We start from the raw sequence: 14,573 nt of genomic DNA, 5'->3' as shown, positions 1-14,573 counted from the left end.
GGCGAGGGGAGAAATTTGATTTCCGTGATTTTTTATCGAAATAACAGAAACAATCTTTGGATGTATAGAGACTATCTTTTACCTTTAGTATCATTGCCTTCATGAAATGGCCTTGCTTTTCTTCTCAGTAGGCGCCAGACTTGCACCGATGCTGTTCAATCTCCCGACTGCGGAGGACTGCGACCATAAGAGGGACATGCCAGCCGGAGGTGGGCCATTCAAAATCGGCCAGAACCGCTTACCGCCACGGAATGGCCTTGTTTTTCTTCTCAGTAGGCTTTCGCCTGAGGAGGATTATAATAGCCAGAGCGACTCTATAGCCAGAGGCACCGGAACACCACCACGGAGTTTACTTGATGCTACAGCGCTTCTTAAAGCTCAGGCATCAACCTTCTCAACCGAGGAGGGAATTGAACTTCCAAATATTAAGTTGTCTTTTTGGCCATGCTTGAGTAAGTAATCGCTAAGGTGTCAAGCATACCTCATTCTGCAATACCTTTTAAGGGCCAAACAGCTACACCACCTTGCTGAGGTAGAAGTTAAATTAAAGAAGAGTTGTCTGATTCAGAAGGAATTGAGCGGAGTCTTTCATCCCCCAAATCGACTCACAACGCCTAGGAAGATAAAAAGAGAGAAACGCTTTATTTCTGCTGCTAATTTGAGAGAGAAATGGCAGATCATTACCAGAGGAAGGATGTTTTAATAGGGACACAATTTTAAAGCGAATCACGTACCAGAAGTAGCCTCGGTGGAGAAGAAAAGGTGTCTTGGTGCCAACTATCTCCCTAAAGAGATCTTTGCCAAGTAGATTTTTTCTGTATCTTTATTATTATTAAGAGTATATTAAAATGAATGCTGTGAGAGTAAAGACACGCCTTAAGGAGATTATTTGCCTCAAAAATGAAGGGAATAAACAGGGAAATGCCAAACATGCTTGCCTCTCCGCCTATTTAAATGCCCCTCAATTTTCTCATTCTTCGAGCTGACCGGTTTGAAAAAATACCCGGAAAATCAGGAAAAAAATGTCTAAAAGTGCTACTTTAAAGTGGCCTTAAAATAAGAAGTTGTTTGGAAGAGTTGAAAATTAAGTGAAATAAACGAGCCAAAGCAGCCAATCCGCTGTGAGGAGGCGCAGCCAATCAGGCCTCGCCCTCCAGTCCCGCCAATTAAATAATTAGTAATTGCAGTTAAGATTAATAATGTGTAGTTAGTAAGTCAGTTTATACCCTGAATCACTCCTCCACAAAAAGGGGTAGACCTGTCAGTATCTTTTTCCTCCTCCTTCTCTGCTTGACTGTGGTTATGCACAAGCGCTCAGCTCAATGTGGTCCATGCGCTCTTCACCTCCTCCTCATCGTGATAGGCAAGTCTATATTTCCGCTTTTTCTTAAAAAGGGGGAAAGAATTCCTCCGACTGTTGTTTATTTTACTAAAATTTTATTTTGAAATAACATTCTCAGGCACAGTCGTTTCGGGGAGAGCCCTCAACCCCCATAGGTCAATATGATTGGTCACTATTGTACTGGAGACCTCTTTTGAACAGAAGGAATCCCTTCACATCAGCTATCAAATAAAGTGGAAGAAAATTTCGTTTCTCCCAAGATTAGCAAATTTTCTGCCTTTTTTTCACATTTTTCGCAGTAACTCTGCGATTATATCTACTCCCAGTGACACCGTTACCCGACACCCGTTGGGAAAAAAGCGTCTTTGTTTAGTAATGCAACCAAGTCCTCAATGAGTTCGTCTCTGAGTTAGCTGAAAGAGCAGTGGAAGCCGTTATATTGAGGATTTTATAAGTGAAAGGGAGAGACCGAGAGGGAGAGAGGAGATTACAAGTAACGCCCCCCATGACCCCAAAAAGGGACCTGGCCAATGGGTGAGGAGAGGGAAAAAATCGCCGTTTTATTTCAAATTTGATTGAGTGTCACGCTAAAGAGCTGTGAGAAGTGCACAAATGACAAGTTATTTGCGCCTGTTGACTTTCATTGGCCATTACCCGCGCTCCAGTCCTGTCCTGCCCTGTCCAAGCGTGCTCCAACTTGACTGCTGGTGTATTACTCTCCAGTCAAGTTGCGTACTTTAAATTTGTACAAGAAATCATAACTACCTCTGATTAATGGAAAAAAAACGTGCAAGTTGGGAAAAAAATTATAGATAGCTCTCTCAAGTAATTTGCTTGACCGTCAAGATTGGAAGGGGATAAAATCATCCCCACTGCACTTCACTTTGTAGCCGTGGATCAGGTATCCCAAAAATGTTCTCCCAACCGAAACAATACTTCTTCTCTCATCTTAAGACAAAACAGAAAAAGCCAAAAAAGTTTATTTTATACTTTATATTAACTTTTTCGCCCGGAGAGGCTAATCCGGCTTTAAGCCCAGTGAGTGGGTTGACTCCTACCGCACTGGCGAGTGGATAAGCCTGCTCAACTTAAATGCAGACTTAAATTTCCAATGCAAAAACCTCCCCAGACACGGATAAGTGCGCAACTTCTAAGTGGTCTGTCGGTTGACCCCAGGGTTGTTTTTTCCTTCCTTCCTTACCCCTTCCCAAAAAAGCATCCACTACCAACAAAGTATCTCAACGCATCAACAGGTAGGGTGGAAACAGGCTCGAGAGGTAACATATACAAAATGTCAATAAAAGTTACGGGGTATTCCCTTGTTCTATTAAATTCTCGGGCAACTAATAGTTCAGTTCACCTTTTCACCCATTTTAGGTGTACTTGGAGAAATGGAATTTCCACCAGCTTTTCACAAGGAGATGGAAAGTGTCGACGCGGTAAACGGAACGCCTGCAGTACTCACCTGCCAACTTAACCGCAGTCTCTCACCCAGTGTGAGTTAGTCACCCCCCCTCCCCCCTCCCCTACACACTCCTTGATTTGCCCATCCGCCGGCTTATTTCATACCACGGTGTGAATGCTACTTATTTCACCTCAGCGTCAAAGATTTGGCTGATGGAAACACTGCATGACATACCCGCATTTCCACGCCATAGTTCCACTTTCACAAAGTAATGCATAACATCCGAGACAGTTTCTTTGCCAGTAGATTAATTAATGAGAGATAAAGCTATTCTTGTCTATCAATCATCTTAAAAATAATTCATTTGTCTTTAGATTGCATCAAGCCCAAATAATAGAACATTAAAGTAAGTCTGGACGCCTAAGTGATAACAAATAGCTTCTAGAGGGAAAAGCAGAGGGCTTTTAAGTGAAGGATACCTTCTGGCCTCTTTTATCGAACAATTAAAGGCACCTCAATAGGCGGATTTTAGGAGGAAGAGGGGGGAGGAACTACAAATGCAACATTGTCATTTTATTTTTCAGCTTAAAATAACCAGTAGTTTTACAGTAGGCCTTGCAGGAGGTAGCAAAATATTGTCGCCTCTTGGAGGAGTGTAGGAGAGGATGCAGGGTCTTAACTTTCAAGGCCCGAAATGGAATCCGCCTAGCATATGCCGATTTTCCTTCAGACTTTATAAAATTTACACTTCTGCTGCCAACACTGATCTGGTTAAAAATGTTGACATGGTTTACCTCCTGTCTCTCTCTCTCTCTCTCTCTCTTTATCATTCACCAATAACGCCTTTCCTTAACGCCGCACCAAGTAGTCGTGATTTCTTCGCCTGGGAATTAAGGAGTCACCTCGTTTTCCAGCCATCCCCACCTTGGGCAAAAGCAACATACATGAAAAGGTAGTACGACACACTTTCAAAAGAAAATGCCACTATCCGATGGTATTTGAAGATGGCTTAGTGGTTTATATCAGACTAAAATATGATTACCTACCTCAATGTCTACTCTAAATGCTGAACCGGCTTTGTTTACCATCCTCTGTTTCATTTTTTGCCCGGTTTTTAAAACGTCCGATCTCCGACTCATAATACCGCTCAATTTGTGATGTTAGATGCGGTAGAGTTGCGATGAATGGGCGATAAAAAGGGAAGCACTTTCTATGCTCGTAGAGAAGAGCGAGCAACTGGAGGTGGTGGTGGTGGTAGTAGGCCCAGTTACCATTGTGAAGAGGCAGCGGAGTGGCATTTTACTCCAGCAATCCATCTTTGTAGCAAAAAAAAATCTAAAAGAACGCCTCGTTTTATGGAATAAAATGTCAAATTTTGGCCTCTGAATGCACCCCCCTCGGTCATGGCCCAGGAAGGGACTTGAAATTAGACCGCCCGTGACTTCGAGGTCATAGTACATGCGATCATTCAAATTAAAAAAAAAAAAACGAATAATCTTAACTTAGTCTGAACACAGCCACCAAGACAACCGTATATGGTACAAAAATAAAAACTGCCTATCAGGTCAGGCTGGATTTGTATACTTCTTAAACTGCCGAGTTGCGAAGACGGTGGACCTGCTAATCACTCATGTGGTGCCGCTAATTTTTGATCGCTGCAAGTTGACATGGCATCCTTACTTGTTTGCCCTAGACAAAAAAAAACATCTTAGAGGTGCCACCTTCCTTATAATCCCAAATATGTAAGCAAAGTTTACAGTTTGTCGGCGATAAATTTAATTATTCATGACTGGGGTTAAAACCTGTTTTCCCCCTCGATGTCCACCCTCACACACACACTCGCACACAGTCCATGGAGTGTTGATACCCAAAGAAATTTGTAGAGACAGACGATTTATGCTTGCCTCTAGCAAGTTTATCACTAGAGTGAGAGTTAGCGCCTCCTCTCCACCATCTTGCCACTTGGCAGTGGGACAAAATCTGCAATCTGAAGTAGGGGGTGAAAATGCTCACCTAGATGTGAAATCTCCGCCTAGCATCTCCTTTGATGATCCTGCCTGTTTCATCAAAATTCACCAGTTTGCTACAATTTGCAGCATAAGCAAATAATTGGAGGCGCAAAAAAGGGGACCGACCTAATTCCGCGTGGTCAATAAGGAGGCGAGAATTCGATGACTACCTCCAGGGTGTTCCATCTCTGCTTGAAGGGCAGTTTTTTGGAAAAAGTGCTCCAAATCAAAGGATGCGTTTTTTAGTGAAAAACACGGTTACCTAAGACCAGTGGGTACGATCGTGGACAATGTTGCAAGTCCGCGAATAGGCGATATTTATTCCCCACTCAAGCCGCAGAACACCGCATTGAAGTGGCATTTCTTTATCCACAGGAAGCCGAAAAGAACTACAAGTGTAAAAAAAGCGGACATTCTGATCGCCTTATCAGCTTTAACAAACAGTGGTTTGGAGTTTTATGACTTACGCAAGGCGGACTGGAGAGATAAATAATGACAAAAAGGAAGGCGAGGGAGTTAATGATCCACAAAGACCACAGAATCTCATTTCATATGTAAACTTCTCTGCATTCTCTCTCGCCACTTGGCAGAAGGAGGAGGAGGCTAAATAATAAAAGGTCTCTCCTCTAGCCCACTTGCAAGATTCATAGCTCTCTTGCTTATGAAATGCCGTATTAATATTTTATTCACCTCACAAACTTAACAATTAGTCATTTTGAAGGAAGCTCTTGCCCTAACCGCCTCCTCCGTGGCTCTCGAGACGCCAATTCTCTAGGCGTAATTACTTCAACTCCACCTTCAAATTGACTGCCTGACTTTCAACAGCTCCCCAAAAATTTACCAATCATCTTCACCTCCGATTTAACTGTTCCCCCTACCTTCCCCCCGCGACCCCCTAGCCCCCTGCCAAAAGTACACATGTCAGTACTGACTGCTTCGTTCTTGATATATTAAAAGGTCCATATTTTGCTGGGTTTACTCTAACCTCCTTGCGCGACGCAAAAAAGGCATTGGCTCATTTGATAAATAGGTAAAATTGCCTGTCGTACACACACACGCACACAAAATCGCCCCTCGAGATTACACTGATGTGCATGTGAATAAAGCTGGCCGAATTTTCGGCAAATGAGCCTTTCAAAAACGTTGGAGTCACAGAGAGAGTAGAATTCTGCAGTTTCCCTCTCCTCAGGCGAGAACCTCTGATTATGTGAAAAGTATACTACTCATTTTGCAAGAATCACATTCTCAGTAGTAATGCGTTTATCCTTACCTATCGAGAAAAAAAATTATCTTCTATACCATCAAATCGGGGTGTTTTAACGCGTACTTTAAACACCTTTAAAGATTACATGCATAAAAGAATTTTTCCTTTTTGTGATTATTGCAGGAGATTGTCAAGTTGTCGTGGTTAAAAATGCCAAGACAGCTACTGGCACGGGGCCGGATGAAAATAACCACAAACGAGCGCATCAGTATTGTGCCTCAAGCCTCCGAAAATGTCTTTCAACTACGTTTTGACCCAGTGGTGAAAGAAGACGGAGGGGAATATCGATGTGTATATAATCATAAAACAGGTGTCAAATATAAGGTCGTCGTTGTTAACATTCAAGGTGCGTTCATTTCTCCTCATGTCATTTCTCTCCATGGTGGGGCAATTTTTTGAACAAGTGAAATGTTATCCACAGGCTCATGGCACACTTTATATGTCTATGGTGTATGGCAGCTCCATAATAAGGCTCATTTTAAGCCTGGATGAAATGATACATTGAAAGCGATTAAACCTGCCTCATGGGAGAATTAAATTTTCTTGTTACATTAAATAAAATAAAAATTGCTCAGGTTTTTTTCCCGGTATATACTGATCAACTAAAGCTAGCTGTACCTCGGTCCATGAAGTAAACAGGCGTGAGACCTCCTCCCTTGGCCAGCCAGTCATGGGCAGACACTTTGATGGACTGTGTTAACGTGAGCTGGGTGACAGAAATTAGCTCTACCTCGCAGTTCATACATTTACTGAGGGGATTTTGGAGGTGGTACTATGAGTATTCTCCCCTTCAGTTCAACCCAAGGTGGATATTGACCCGAGAGGTGAATTGGAATTGCTTGAGGGTGAGTACGCTTTTGTCGTTTGCAACGCCTCTGGTACCCCCTATCCCCAATTCCGATGGTGGATGCTGCCCCTCTCCACGTATCACAAGCACTGCACTCAACAGGCACCGGGAGCTTATGGTGAAAATGAGGTGACTGTCACATTTGTTAGTCAGATGTCTCACAACTTGAGTCCGTTCTCCCTACAACCGCCGACTGTTCCGAGCACCTCGCATCTCGCTTTGATTCCGGTGCATGAGATCGCCTCCAAGTACAAGCAAAGTAAGTGACTCCTTCTTTTTCTCCTTCATTGCTTTAGTTATTTGGAAAAGGAAAAATTTTCCCTTCTCTCAAAATTGCGTACTTTCACCCTATCCTTCCTAGAGAGGTCATTTAAAAGTAATTTCATTATGCAAATTAAAAGTAATTGCCACCCTCATGCAATTTCAAATGTTTATCAAAATTGACAGAAATTAATTTTTGTTGCCCCATATACGTGTTGTTTAGCAAAATCCGACATTATGTGACTACATGAGACAAATAATCACTGAACGCCTCGTCAGTGGAGATTTTGTTCTGCCGGAAAAAGCATCACCTCCTCAAGTACCAGGAGCTGAGTATTCGGTCGTATGGAACGAATTAACTGCCACCTTATAAAGGTGGATTGTAAGCACCCGAAACCCTACCACTTTGAGGCTTCTCTGAAGAGGGAATGTGTTGCCGGCGTTGGAATGGTGAGGTCCACTAGCACAGCTTAGAGGCCAGGTCGACCGATGGTGGTCCGTTATCAAAAGCGAGAGTTTGGGATTTAGCCAAAGTATCAAGTAGCCCCTCTTTTTTCTAATGAGCTTTGTCCCCGGCACCCACTCCGTCGATCTCCTGCATCAGCCATCACAACGTAGTTGGTGCTGTAAGAAGACGATATCTGACTGCAACACTACCGATCTCTCTTGAGGATTCCACTGGATCTAGAGTTCTGCCATGTCTAGGGAATGTGGTGGGGAATGGTGGAATGTGCAGGCCCTCACATATGCCCATCGCCAGTGGCAAGAGCACTGGAGATAAGTCTCCGCGTCTGTTCCTCCTCGTCACTCTACTCTCATCTCAGTTCTGCCCAGTCATTATACATGTCTGGGTGTTATCTAGCTAGTAGAGAAGTGGAAGAGGCATCGCGAGTTCATAGAAATGATGGACAATTCCGTAACAAACTTTTTCAGAAAGTTTATGGTTAGTGTTGCCTTGGGTATTAATAGCTTTTTGAAGACCACGGGACTTGGAGGTGGTTTCTGAAGGTGGACGTCATTCTCAACCTTTCTGCTAGAGGTCGTCATCGCTTCTCCCATCCGCAGTACATCTCCTCCCCTCAGATCAGGATTTATCATCCAGCAGGAAAAATCAGGGTAGATGTCCTTAAAGATTGGGTTTGCTTTCCCCTTCCGACATTGTAGAACCCTAAGGAAACCAAGCGAAGCATTCGATCAAACGGTCTGAATTACTTATCACCTTATAAAGTGGACTGTATGGCAGCGGAGTGCCATCAACTCGCTTGAAACAGCCTAATCCTCTCCCTGTCCACTTGTCTGAGGGTGTAAATCTCCCCATTGCTACACCCAAGTGGACTCGTGATAGCATCTAGCAGATTCGTTGCGAGGCAATTTATATCAGTTAGATCCAGCCTCGTTTCTACCTTTTCATAACATACATTCTCCCTTAATTATCTCTTCTGAATATCTACCCAATTTTTTAAATGTATTTTTGTCTGTAAATTACTTTTTCTCTCCAAGTTACTGATTGCATTACTTAAATGCCTACTTATAAAAGGGAATCGGATTGTGGATGGCTTTAACCGCCTATTTTTTTGGCTCCTTTTGCTTTATAAAACTCGTTTAGCACTTTAGCATACCTTTTTAATACAAACGAAAAAATTTTGAACCTATTATGTCATTTTTGAAGTGAAGTAAACCTACTTTGCTTTTTGTTTGCAGGGCTAAGATGCTCAGGTGGAATCAGTCATTCACCCACTGGCGTGGTAGTGGGGCTATAAAAACGCTCTTTCTTAAAGGTCTGCGGGCATTACTATATGCATGAGTTACTCCCGCTTTTTGTCCGTTTTGCAAGCCACTGCTTGTGACCAATTTGTTGGCTCTTTTTGAGGCTTTACTTCGTCTCCACTACTTACTAAATTGTCTCGTTGAGGCAACTTTTACCGGCGCGCGGACAGTACCTCTTGCTGCGCACTTTCTCCTGGAAGGAAAATCTTATTAAATTTTGAAGCAATATGACTCTCTGGGCTAGTAATATTAGGTCAAAAAGCGATTGGTTACAATCCTGCTTAATAGGTAGTCTCAGGGTAATGGAGGAGGAGGAGGAGGAGGTGGAGGAAAAATTCCTCTCGCATCTTCAAACGCCCAATTAGGTAAAAAACAACTTTAGAACAACTTTTTCCTAAAATCTACTTCTCTCTTCCAGGAAAACAAACCAGCTGTTAAGAACAAAACATAACTGGCGCCTTTTACGGTTGTTGTAGACATCTTCGTACGCAGTGGGAAACTGATTATCAACGCGGTGAATCGGGATATGACTGGGTGGTACTTCTGTGAGGCTCACAACTCCGTCAAGCCCTCGGCAATTGAACACGCACTGCTGACTGTCCATTGTAAGACATTTCCTACAACCGACTGCCTCCGCTCATCAACACTGCCATCCCACTCCCATTCTCCATAGATCAGGGGTCATTCTTTCGAGTAATATGAAGGTTAATTTGATAGACGAACCTCTTAACTACCTTTCCAATTTCTTTAATGAAGACAGTTGAAAGTGGTGCCTCTAATTTGCCTCCCATTATGTAAGCGCCTTTGACAAAATCAAACCTACAGCGGCAAGGCGAACACATACACACACATTGCTTTAGATGCCCCTCGGGTTTTCCTGCCCCAAAGGGAGGTCTTTTTCGCACCCTACGGAAATGTTAGTCTGGTGTGTGAATTCCAGGCCTTCCCATTAACCGAGGTAGAATGGCTTTTGGATGGCCGAAGACTTGACACCCCGGCCTGTGAGAGGAGAGGACATCGGGCAACCTCGTGCTGCACTGGTAGGCTTCCATTTTAGTGCTTGATATGCTTGCCCTTCATCATCTACCCACAGTAAAGACGATTGAGGGATTACCTTATCATACGAGTGAGAAGTGGAAGCATGGATTTGGTGATTCCCTCAACAACCTCAACTCCCACACTCCGTTAAAGAAGGAGGCGTCCACGAAGTCGCCAGAACAATTTCGTAATATTAACTTGACCCAATCGAGTAATGATTTGACCCTCTATGGCAGACGAGTGAGATCAGTGCTTCATGTCTGGGTGACAGAGGCCAGACAATTTGGACGCTACAGCTGTCGCATGCAAACCCGCTACGGCTTGGCGGAGGGCTTTATCCGACTGCGAAATAAAGGCAGGTTCCTCATCTCTTCCACGATTTGTGCATTCAAGAAGTTAGTTCATGCGATGACAAAACTATTGTCTATCTTGAAGGTGGATTTCTCTTCGAGCCGTTTGGCTATGAGGGGAAGCGAGCCAAACCGAAGGATGCGGTGCCATCGGCAGTTGTGGCACCGCAATTAACGCCTTCTGTTAATGCGATGGCCCCGTTTATTTTTTCCAGAACAACGAATTTTGCTGAAGGTAACACAATGCCTCGCCTTCTACTCCCTACCGCGGCTTTCCTTCTTGTATATTACTAGGCTGCTAGCTGTGATGCGTCCCTCTCTGTATATTCTGTAAACAAATAAACCGCCTCCGCTTTGTGGTGTTGTCATAATTTGACATTTAAAAGGAGGCACTCGAAAACATCAAAAGTGGATAAGTTGGGTGGAACCCCACATCCATTTGACAATTTGCGGTGATCTCATATTGCCCCTGACAGATCAGGCCTATGCAGCAGACGAGGGATCCTTCACAGCACCCTTTGTTTGAACCATTTAACTGCTGGCTGTAATGGATTTGGAGATCAGGCTTTCTCGTGGGGAAGGACTAAGTTCGCCGCTTTGGTTCGGTTTTCCTCTGGGACGAATAGACGTAACATGTCGTTTTGTCACCCATAAGTTACGTTTTTTTTTCTGGCCAAAAAATAGCCTCTGGCCCAGCTTTGCTTACACCCCCACCCCGGATTTAGTCCATACGGAGTGTCCCACTTTTTTTCCTCTTTTCAAGTCACCTTCATGGTGAAGTCTAGGGGTCCCTTTCAAAGTTGCTTTTATCTTTTGGATGTTAGAAGGAAGAATATTTTTCCTTCTTTCATTACTGGGCAAATGACAAGCAATGTCATCCGAATTGGTGTGTACAGTATCAAGATGTGAAAAAGTAAGGTAGGCTAACCAGTGGTTAATTTGGCATCCCTTTCCCCCATTTCCTTCAGGCGAGGCAGCTGTGATCCCTCCTGACCCACTTAGAGGCATGATCCAAGGTAAACAATACCACAAGCAGAAGAATTTCGATTCGTTAGTGAAAAGTTATTTGATCTTCATTTACCCAATTAAGTAGAGCTGATGAAAGAGGGAGAGAACGCAACTGTGGGAGGAGGAGCTCTACAAGCGAATTGTTTACTTTATGACTGCAGTGTACCTATCTCGGTAGGGAAAACAATGAGATTACTAGAGCCTTTCAAAGACCAAGCATTTAATTGATGATGGCGCAAAATATGTTTATTCTAGTGGATGAAGTAAAAAATAGGTTAATAGTAATTTTAATGTCCCTGATGACTGTCATAATCTAAAGAGAATCGGTACATAGGCCCTTGTTCTTCTTTTAGCTTTAGCTATTCCTTTTACTGCGCTTTAATTAGCCATGCAGGTTCCAGAGGTTACTTAATTTTCGGGGTCGGGAAAGGCTGGAGATGCTGTTCACTTAAGTCACCGCACAATTATGGGAGGTGGTTGGTCAAAGAGGGCACTTCAAGTGATTAATGACACCGATAAGTCCTTAGTAAGTAGGGGAAAGAGTTATCTTTTGGGTGTTTATAAATAAGCTTATGTTATTGACCTTTCACCTCTTTGAGTGGTGGGGAGAGGCAAGCGGCCAGACTGCACCAACCTTGCGGCCGACCGAGTGCCACCGCTTTCCCTGGGGGAACGGAGACGAATCCCGAATTTTTTTTGTTATGCTAACTCCTCCTCCTCCTCCAACCACTACTGTACAGGGTAAGATGTCTTCCTCTGGCCAATCTTCTCCATTCAAAGGTCTTGAAATGGAAGTAGAGGAAAAAAATAACAGTGATGAAGAATGTGGTTTATATAGACTTTATTTGTAAGTCCATAAAATAAGGTTTGATTCCTTATTTCGCTTAAACCTCCTGAATTCAGGATAACTTTGACCGTATACCCCCGTCCAAAAAAAGTCAGCAGTTTTTTCAAATAAATGTGATGGTTAGACAAATTTTTATTAAACAGTTTGCAATTACCTGGTTCCTTTTTTCCCCATTCTTAACAGCGGAATCCGTGATGTGGAGGTTAGGTCTGCAACATTTCCTCTTGGAAGGTGGAAGCTTACGCCACATACCACGGACTAGACTGGGACAACAGCCAGGATATTTGTCTCATTTTGGCTTGAAGCTTTCTGACACTATTAATTATTACGGAGTCGCAGAATCCACAGACTATTTCCACGAAGGTGTATGCTGTGATGCAGAACACTTTTGTCTTAGCGCTAAATAATTCTGTTGCAAAATTTTCGTTGAATACTTCATCCATGGGCTTTAATTTTTGAGTTTATTACATAAAAGGAGGACAAGAAAGCTTGAAAATTACCCGATTTGGAGGCAAATTTTCCTGAAGGCGGAAGCATAGGAGGAATTTCCCCTCCTCCTCTTTTATGAGGTGCACAAAATTGCAATAGTTTTAGCAATTTGATAATTTTACGAATTATAACATTCAAATTAACTACTCAAAACTACTGATTACAAAAAAATGTGTGGCTGCTTCATCGCTCCATACTACTGAATTGGCCGAAGCGGTAAATCAGTAGAATAATTTGCCATTTGTAACAAATCCGAATTGGGCTTACAGGACAACTTTCTCCATAAATTGCCGATATCTAACGTGGGTTAATCATAAAAATTTAAAGACTGCGGCCTTCCAGTGTATGTTTGGGACTAAGGCCAAAGAAAATGGGAGGTACTGTTGATGCCTAGCTGAATTAGTACATCTAATTTCTTATCAAGGCATGTAAAATGTTTAATAGGTATCATCCGATCTGTTAGTTTGTAAAGACTTCTTTCTGATAGGTTAGTTTATTAATTGCTAAGTTGGCCGCTCTAAAACTTTAGCATCAAATCAGATCAGCGCATTAGAATACTTACTTCTCAGTCGATAGTTGAATAGTCTTGGAGGCCTAATTCGTACGTTGAAATGAACATGTTAAGGAAAAACAAGTGGAAAAGACCTAAAAATTAGTTGTCTAAAATTCGCTAACCAGCTGGAGATGAAATATGTAGACAAAATAAAAAGTAGGGTTTTAAGAGGCCTTACTTCATGAGAGGCGAAGGACGATGGAAGCCAGAGACTTTCATGCACTTCTCCATCAATGGGGAAAGAGTAAAATCACGATTGTCAGCTCATTTAAAATTGGGGATATGTGAAATGGACAGTTTTACAGCCATTGAAAAAGAAAAGTTGAGCCTCAGCTTGGCCAGTAAATCCCCTCTCCCTTGCCCCTGATTGGCCGAAATCACTGACACCTGTCATAACCACTCGATGACATTGAATCACCTTCATGGTTAATGTTGTGACGCTTGAATTCCCTTTTCCACTTTATAAGTGTTTGGTGGAATCATTGTTTATCCCCTTACTTCATCTTTTTATTTCCTCAGCTCTTAGGTAAGGAATTACAAGTTAAATCGTGTGTCGAGTGCATTTAGAGTCTCTAATTATCGTTTGAAGCAACAGGTTTTCGATCCCCTTGGTTACTTTGCTCCTACAAATATTATGCTAAAAAGAGGAAATTTTACCTCTTCACCCTTTTTCTTGCTTATTCAACGAGAAGAATAGTGGAAAAGGGGACTCCAAAAGTTACTCGAAGTGGATACCAACTTTTACTTGAATGAAGTAAAATTAATCCACAGACTAGAAATCCTGCAAAAAGGGGAAAATCAGTTGGACAAAATAAAATTATTTTTCACCATACTTTATCTCTGAGAATTTAATCCTACCGAGCGGCCTCCCATCAGCGATCATTGCTAGATGTTATCACCTCTGTAAATTGGCCATATCAATCAACATTTTTGGGGTCTGGCAAAGGCGGAGCAATTAAAAAACCCTTTAACGGGCTTGCAATTTTAAAAAGAAAAACAAAAATTCATAAGGGTTAATCTGTCTACCGACTCACATTTACGGGGACGTGGCGTGAAAAGTGAGTAGATGCGGCCAAGGGCCAAGGTCAAGGACATTTAGACCATCATTAAGGTTAGATTGACAAGTGAATGTTATTGTGAAGAGGCAAATCAATTTTCAATATTTTATTATGTCTTTATTGTTTGTTCAAATCTCATTTTTGGTTGCTCGGGCACCGACGCCTGTGCGATTTCACCTCCGAGGGGTGGCATGGCTACCAAGGCAACCCATTGGCCCGCCAGCCGATCTGTCCGTCAATAAAACAATTTTGGTCCTTGAATTATGATTTCTTTCAATCTTTAACATTTTCCTTTTTCAGTAAATCCAACTACGATAAGGGTGCCTGATTAAAGG

General features: G+C 42.6%; 1 protein-coding gene across 1 annotated transcript; it reads left to right on the top strand. All coding sequences in view use genetic code 11, as the record gives it.

The window, feature by feature from the left end:
- Positions 1 to 148: 148 nt before the first annotated feature.
- EGR_05622 (Titin) lies at positions 149 to 10,577 on the top strand (the record flags this gene model as incomplete). Its single annotated transcript, XM_024494871.1, has 8 exons — positions 149 to 452; positions 2,720 to 2,838; positions 6,144 to 6,366; positions 6,815 to 7,126; positions 9,372 to 9,500; positions 9,756 to 9,935; positions 9,989 to 10,328; positions 10,499 to 10,577. 8 exons carry the CDS (start codon positions 149 to 151, stop codon positions 10,575 to 10,577), a joined length of 1,686 nt encoding a protein of 561 aa, XP_024350668.1.
- Between the last annotated feature and the right edge of the window lie 3,996 nt (positions 10,578 to 14,573).

Source organism: Echinococcus granulosus (assembly GCF_000524195.1).
Source record: "Echinococcus granulosus chromosome Unknown EG_S00043, whole genome shotgun sequence".
Classification (NCBI taxonomy): domain Eukaryota; kingdom Metazoa; phylum Platyhelminthes; class Cestoda; order Cyclophyllidea; family Taeniidae; genus Echinococcus; species Echinococcus granulosus.
The sequence above is the reverse complement of the archived record's forward strand: the minus strand, read 5'-3'. Positions and strand labels throughout refer to the sequence as shown.